At 41.6% G+C, this 8,224-nt stretch overlaps 1 protein-coding gene across 1 annotated transcript; it reads right to left on the reverse strand.

Annotated features, from left to right (window-relative positions):
- Positions 1–795: 795 nt before the first annotated feature.
- On the reverse strand, positions 796–3,043 carry LOC122808216. Its single transcript, XM_044079180.1, is given in 2 exon segments — positions 796–2,846; positions 2,947–3,043. Coding segments are annotated over 2 exon segments (2,148 nt in total).
- Positions 3,044–8,224: the final 5,181 nt, after the last annotated feature.

The raw sequence follows: 8,224 nt of genomic DNA on the forward strand, positions 1-8,224 counted from the left end.
ACCTTTGAAAGGTTCTGTCAAGATTGTTGCTTCTATGACGTTGCTCAATTTTTTTACTGCAAGCCGCGTGCCGTTGCAAAGCTTTGGCTGGTTGATATTTTACAACATGATAATTGGCACGCCAATTTTCAATTGCAGTATGCGCGGTGGCATCCCTGGCAGATCAAGTGAATTCAAAAATTCTGTTGGATAATTAACCGCTTCATCTGCTTCCACAACAGTGTCGAAGGACTTGTGTGTGACTGCCTCGCTTTGAATATTAGACTGAATAATATTGTTAAGTTCGTAGATGTCTTTGTTCTTGGTCGCAAGAATAGCTCGTTCAGTCAGCCAGTCGTGATTCTTATAATTGGTTTGAATATTGGGAAATACTTTTTCAACCAATTCTTCTTTTGACGTCACTAAATTGCATACGTTATGAGGCAATGAAATTCGTCCTGAGGTGAGATCAACCGGCACCTTTCCGTTCCCAATTTCCAGCAATTGATGTGAGAATATCTTAGCTGATCGATCATTTTGCAGCTGGACAGTCATATTTGTAGTTAATTTTAACGTCTTTACGTGTCACCACAAAGTAGAGTATTTCAGGCAAGCATTTATTTTGTCTGCTGGTGTCGATCGAGGAAGTACAGGTAATGTTTGCCTGAAATCTCCTGCAAGCAATATTAATGCATTCCCAAATGGTCTGATATTTCCATGCAAATCTTGCAATGATCGATCAAGAGCCTCGAGCGATTTTTTGTACACCATTGTGCATTCATCCCAAACAATAAGTTTGCATTTCTGCAATACTTTTCACATGCCGGATGCTTTGGAAATGTTGCACGTGGGAGTTTCAATGAATTGCATGTTCAATGGCAATTTCAAAGTGGAATGAGCAGTTCTTCCACCTGGTAGCAATGTAGCAGCTATTCCAGATGACACAAGAGCCAAGGCTATGCCATTTTGAGATCGAATTGCTGCCAGAATCAATGTAATTAGGAACGTTTTACCAGTTCCTCCTGGCGCATCTAAGAAGAAGATTTCTCCAACCCCGTTATTGACAGTTTGCATTATTTGATCGTAAATGCCTTTTTGCTCAAGTGTTAGCTTAGGAATATTTGATTGCACATACGACAAAAGATCACCTGTGTTGTAATTTTGTTCACGACGCAATTCTACATCGAATGAAGCAGCAGCAGATCGATTTGGTGGTGGCATTCCCAATTGATTGAGAACTTTGTTCACGATTTCTAAGCACAAATTTTCAATCATTATCAACGCTTCGTTGTAGATTTCTGCTGTAAAATCCATGTTCATATTTGAATTTTCCTTGTGTATTCGATGGAAAATATCGTCAGCCATGTGTGATTTATATTTCTCCCATAACTCTGTTGGAGATGAAGGAGAGCAGACAGTCAAAATGATTGCAAACAATGCACGAATTTGATTTGGATGTGACGTATTGCATGCGTTATTAATGCATACATCCCAGTGTCGGTCTTTCTCCAATAAATTCAGAGCTTGACATGCACTGCGGAAAGTGGCATGTGTAATGCCGTTAACGATTCCCAATTGCTGGAAAGACGTTGGACCGGGCACATTTACCAACAGCATGCGAAGAAAGAAGCATTCATCTTGATTGGGATGCATGGTGTACAGTCTGCCTATCGTAGTTTCTTTGAATATGCCAGGTTGTCCGTTTACTTGCTCTCCTCGTTTGCATCGTTCAAATGATTTTCTACTCGCATTCCATGTGTAATACATAGGTACTTCCGAATAAAGCAGTGTTTTCGCAAACTCATCATTTTGACATAACATGAAGAAAGCAGTTAATGTTGTAGCCGGTGGATTCAAGGCTATTTGTTGCACATTTGCAGCTGTGAAATAAACGCGTTGTCCATTTTCTAGATGTACTGCTAAGTGAACAACACCTGGACTTCGTTCATGTATGGGAAATGAAAGAATTCGCCATACAGCTTCATTGCTGCTTATGTATCTTCCAGCCTGATACTGTGCGATTTCATCGATATGTATGACCGCATTCCTATCACTTCTTTCTGGTGGCATGCCAAAAACTGCCATGTTGCTGCCTTTATTCACGTACTTACAAATGTATTTGATCGATTTAACGGAGTTACAGTATTCCACATTTATGTGCGCTTTGTATGTTTTTGATAGCAAAGGCGAATATGGAACAACCCACCGGTTATCGACTTCGATGTCACCATTTCGCATTTGTATGGTTGCTAATTTACCTCCATCTTCTGCTGATTTTCTTCTGTATAAAGGATATCCATCATTTCCTGTAACTGTGTTGGATACTAATGCTCGAGGATATTGCTTAGAGCATTTTCCGTCTATCATGCATGGTGAATTTGGATTCAGTGTACCTCAAGGTCCATGTATCATATTTTTCATCACAACTTCATGCAAATCCTTATCGACGTCGGCATTGGGTATTTCAGCGCATATTACATCGTCAATTTCATTTGAAGTGATTTTGTTATAGAGCCAGATTAGTATATGTGCGTGTGGCAATCCTCTCTTTTGCCATTCCACTGAGTACACAGAGCCAAACACTTCATGTTTTACCATGAAATCCATCAGCGATTTCAGCTTCTGTCTGAAAACAGGTGCTGTGATGTCATGCCTATCCACCGGCGATTGCCCAGGAAGTAAGAGCTGTTGTATATCGTCCCAAGCTGGATTGCATGTGAATGTAATGAATAGTTCTGGATGCCTGTAGTGACAAACATATGCAATTGCATCTTGAGCGTACTCATGCATATGACGTGGACTGCCTGTATATGAAGATGGCAAAATTGTTAGTCTTCCAACGTTAGTTGTATTACCGTCATTTACAACTGCATCTCACAAATGAACGTATTCTTCAGAGCGAAGCTTGGTCTGATTCAAACGGATGAATATCAAACATTTTGTTTAGATTTTTGCATACATATCTACTATGTATTGGTGAAACAATTGACGGCATTTCAAAATGTGATTGTCTTAATTCTCTCGAATCATTAATCAGCATGAATAATAGTTCATTGCGCTGCATTTCATATTTGTTTCTTTGCCACTGACTGGATTTATCATCTTAACATTGAAGTGATATCCATCGGCACCATCCCAAAAAAATGATTGGATATTGCAGGGCATTGTAGCATCGATGAGTTTCTGCAACTGTTGTCAATTAATCGTTTCTCCGATGAAGAACAATATCTCTAGGTTGGAATTGGTCTCCTACTATAACAATTGCCACTTCGTCTATAGTTGGAACATTAAATCTTCCCACATGTTCTCCAGCAGGCGTTTTGTCAGCATGAATAACAATCTTGTGTGTATCAGATGGCATCATGTCAATTGCTGTTTTGAACAAACGCACTAAATTGTTTTTTTCGTGAAGAAGCTCTTGCAGTTGGGAAACGATGGACCTTTGTATGCCGGTAGAAATTCTGCAGCGTGCATTCAATTCATCATTGCCATCACCAATGAAATACATTTGTAGGAATTTATGTTGACCATCTGGGAATGGAAGCAGGGAGCTGGCTTTATGATAAATTTGTCCTTTCACTTTGAAAGTTGGCATGAATTGAGCTATTATGATTTCTGCGCTGAACGACGTCATTTGGAAGCATGAATTGTATTTCCTGATGTTAGATAGGAAATGCTTTGATTCGGCGGTATATCCGGCAAGCAAAGTTTTTAATGTCTCTGGCGGTTCTCCAAGTTGAGGCAGTTTAATTTTTCCAGCGGCACAACACATTCCTTTCGTTTCTCCATTAAATTTCAGAGCCTTGCAATAAGGACACACTTCAGTCATAGTGCCGATGAGAACATGCCGGCTCAAACTATAATCATCAGCTGGGTTGTACTGGAATGCAAGGCGATTGTAATCGCATGATTGCTGAGTACAGAGTCATGTTTGACGCTGATCTGCTGTTTCTCATTGATGTCTTTAAGCCACTCTCAGCCTGTTGCGTTCATTCTGTTGAGAATGAAGCAGATCTGAAGCTGCAGAACACGATCGCTGTGCTCACAACCGTGCATCCTCAAGTCTGGCTGCACATTGCTCTGCTGCTTCCTCGGCATGTATTTGAGCCATTCTTTGTCTGTTTCACTCATTCGCTGATGCCCATTCTTCCTCAGTTTGATTTGCAATTACTCGTTGCACTGCTTCCGCTCTGCGAGTACGACGAAATAAATTTGATCTTCTGCGAGGCATTATTTGGATGAACTAAAGCAGATCAATTGCACTGAAAAAGAAGAAAGAAAGTTGTAACAAAAACATATAAAACTGCATATTTGTATACAAATATATAGAATCCATAGTAGGTATATAAAAACACTTGCATATTCAAATGCAACTTGTGACATCTATATAATAGTAGGTATATAAAAACACTCGCGTATTTGAATGCAACATTGTGTGAAAATTTCAAAGCAATCGGTGAAGAACTTTTGGAGATTTAAGATTTTGAACAAACGAACATTTACATTTTTATTTTTATAGATATAGCTATCCAATGAATACAAATGAAAAATATCACTCCGATAGCAACCCAGTGGTTCTTAGGTTCATAGGTGTGTACTACGCTAATGGCCCTGGAGCCTTTACAAGCCTAGCCAATAGAACTGCCCTGACATTGTGCTGCCCGACATTAGTTCCCAGTGCCTCTATCAAGTAGAGTGATCCCTGGGGTAAACTTTCTGTTTCCCATCCACTCATTAAGATTTCTCTTGAAGAAGGCCAGTGAGATGCTCTGCTTGACATGTATGGGAAGTGTATTCCAGAGCATGTGCAGTCTCTATGTTCTGAACCTGTCCCTCTGGCATGTTCTGTTGATTGTAGTAATGAGGTTGAGGTCTCTGGAGCATGAGGTGCAGAGGGACTTGGATTTCTTTAGATGTAGCATTTCTAACAGAGCTGGGTCAGACATGGCTTTGTAAGTCAAGTAGAGATCACGTCTTAGTAGATGATATGAAACAGAGATTAGCTGAAGTTTTTTGAGTCTGTCCATGTAGGACATGTGTTTAAGGCCTAGGATCCTCTTCATGAAGTACTTTTGTGGCCTTTCCAGCTGTTGCATGTGTCTAATAAGGTACATGCCAAATGAGGTTTTATACTTGATGATTGGCCTAATGAGGGAAGAGTAGAGAGAGATGATGACCTCTTTCTTCCTGGATGCAAAACCCTTGGTAATGAGATGTGCCATATAAAGGACTTTCTGACCACAGTGGCAATGTGGTGGTCGAAGGAGAGATTGCTGTCAACCTGTGTCCTCAGATCTCTTATAACACCTTCAGTGTTCAGTGGGCTCCCATCAATGTGGTAATTAGTGGGAACTGAGTTTTTCCCAAAGGGGATGATGACACACTTTTTGGCATTAAGCTTAAGGCCATGGTTTCGACACCAGTCATTGGTCTTAGTGAGGCCTTTCTATAGGATGTCTACATCACTTGGAGAGTTAATAATGGCTCAGAGTTTGCAGTTGTCTGCAAACTTGGTCAGCCAGAGTCCCTCCGTGTTGGCCTGGACTTCTAAGAAGTAGATGCCAAACAGAAGATGACCCAGGACTGGTCCCTGTGAGACTCCACTCATGAGTGGTCAGCAGTCTGAACTTGGAGTCCGCTACTTTTACACTGTGGGTTCTATCTGTGAGCCAATTTGCAACCCACCTAGTGATATAGGGGTTGATGCCTAGTTTGGTGAGTTTTTCAATAATTCCTGAGTGGGGAATGGTATCAAAGGCCTTGGCCAGATTGAGGTAGGCTATATGAAATGCCTTGCCCTCATCCACAGCTTTGCTGACTGACTCAAAGAAGTCAACCAGGTTGAGCAGGCATGGTCTGCCTTTCACAAAACCAAATTATGTGGGATCTAGAGTTTGGAGATGCCCTATATCCTTGTTAATTATGTCCATGATGATGCCCTCCATAGCCTTACATATCAGACTTGGCAGGCTAATGGGGCAATAATTCCCAGGGTCTGTAGTCGCTCCCCCTTTATGGGGAGGGATGACTGTAGCAGTGTGCCATTTGGTAGGCACAAAGCTCAAGGTGAGTCTGTGACTGAACAGGGCACACAGATGTGGTGCCAGTTCACTCTGTAGTTCATGTAGAACACATCCAGGGATATTGTCTGGTCCCATGGAAGCTGTAGTCTTGGCCTTGTACAATGCAACTTTAACCTGTGCTGCAGTAATGCTGAGTACCTTGCATTTCTCCGGTATTGTGATTGATCCTTTGGAGGGGGGTAAAGTTGGCACTGAATCTGTCGGCCACAATGTTGGCAATATCTGTTGGCTCAGTATAGAAGGTATCATTCTGCAGTAACTCAGAGCAAACCTGGGTATTGCCATGGAGATTCTTGATATAAACTATAGAAGGCTTTTTGATTATTTTTTAGTGTCTGCTGCAATTCTGCCTTCATAGCTGGCTTTAGAGGTTTTGATGAGGGATCTCAACTTTTTGTTGAGGCTAATAAGGGAGTTTTTCCAGTCTTGGGACTTCACCTTTTTCTGCAACATTTTCTTCCTTCTGTTGTAGAGTTTATTAATGGCAGGGGACCACAAGATTGGCTTCCTTTGTTTGGAGGAGAGCATCTTGGTTCTGTTGGGTATAGCTAGTTCCATGCATTTATGTACGTGTTCGTACAGTGCATTGGTGTATGATTTGGCAGTCATGCATCTATTTTACATTGACATGGGTGCAGTGAAGTTAGCCACATCTGTTTTTAGGAGTCCAAAGTCAGCTTTGGAGAAGTTTTTCATGGTGAGATGTGGATTTCCGTGGGGATTACTTTGTGGTCGGATTTAACCAGGGAGGAGGAATTGACTATTGGTGTACAGCAATGGCTGCCCATGTTTATAATAACCAGGTCAACGATGTTGCTTCCTCTAGTGGGGGTAAGAATGAGCTGGTCCAAGGCATTGGAACTGATGAATTCCAGGAAGCACTGGGCCTCTATGTCTCTTTTCATGTAGTCCAGGGAGGTGCATTTCAGGTAATTCACACCCAAGAAGTTGCAGAGTCATACTTGTATTTGTTGTGGAGTGACTTGAGTGCATGTGTTATGTGTCAGATTCTGGCACCTGATAGACAGCTGACTGTTACCTTCTTTTTATTCAACCTAGTGAGTGAGACATCTTTGTGCCTCACTACCGAGTCACCTATGATTAGTGTATTGGGAAAGCTGTTTTGCCTTAGGGGCTTAGGTTGAGATTTATACTGTGTAGGTGAGCTACAGTACGTGTCTTTGGTTTGTGCTGTGTTGTAGTGGTTGAGTGCATTTCTGCCTTGGAGGTCTCTGCTGTTTGGATAGATTTCTATTGAGAGCCTCTGCAAGGTAGGTGTGTGGTTTGTGTTTTTCTGTGTGAGCTGTGATGGTGGGTGTTCTGGAGGGCTATGTGTTGCATGTGGTGTGGTGCAGGTGTTGACCTTCTCCTACTGACCAGCTATTCCGGTCTTGGCTTGAGAGTGAATGGCTTCAAATTTGGACATATAAGTGCATCTGTCACAAGTCTGAGTGTTGTGTAGTAAGAGGAGAGGGTTGTCTGTGTACATGAGACAGTTGCTACACTGCCTCAGATTGCCCAAGTTCACCAGGTTAATAGGAGAAAGCACAGGGAACTGACCTCTAGACATGCCAGGAGGATGGTCATTATTACTAAGTACTGGAGCTGTTTCCTTATATATTCCTTTTACATAAAAAATGTCACTTAAGGTGTCTGAGTCTGTACAGAGCACTGCCAAATACTTGAGGGGAAACTAAAATACAGACCCTGAAAATTTAAGGATGAAACATTCAGGCAGATCTTCTGAATTTAGAAAGAAATCAAGCAGTAGTTACTGAAAAATAAAGAATTAGCTCGTCAATAATGATGAAAAGAAGGTAGTAACATGAATAGCTACTGCCTGGCTACTACTAATGCTGGTCTCAGCACAGCTTCACTCTGTTGGGATACAATATTCCTTTGCTTCTTCTCTCACCAGAAGCAAAATGTTAGCACCAATCCCAAGAAGAGAAGCAGGCCACTGTCTGTTTGGTGATCCACAGTCTTGTCCCACACGATGCAAGGGTCTGCAAGCTTGTAGCCTTTTTTCTGGTAAATGCCTTGAATTGCAACCAGACAAATCAGGTACGTTAAACACAGACACTCACTCTCCAACCAGAAAGAGTCAGGAATCAATGCACTCTGCTCCTACTCTCACCAGAATCAGAATATAAGCACAGATT

Source organism: Protopterus annectens, chromosome 8.part0 (genome assembly GCF_019279795.1).
Source record: "Protopterus annectens isolate FY-2018-M chromosome 8.part0, PAN1.0, whole genome shotgun sequence".
NCBI lineage: Eukaryota > Metazoa > Chordata > Ceratodontiformes > Protopteridae > Protopterus > Protopterus annectens.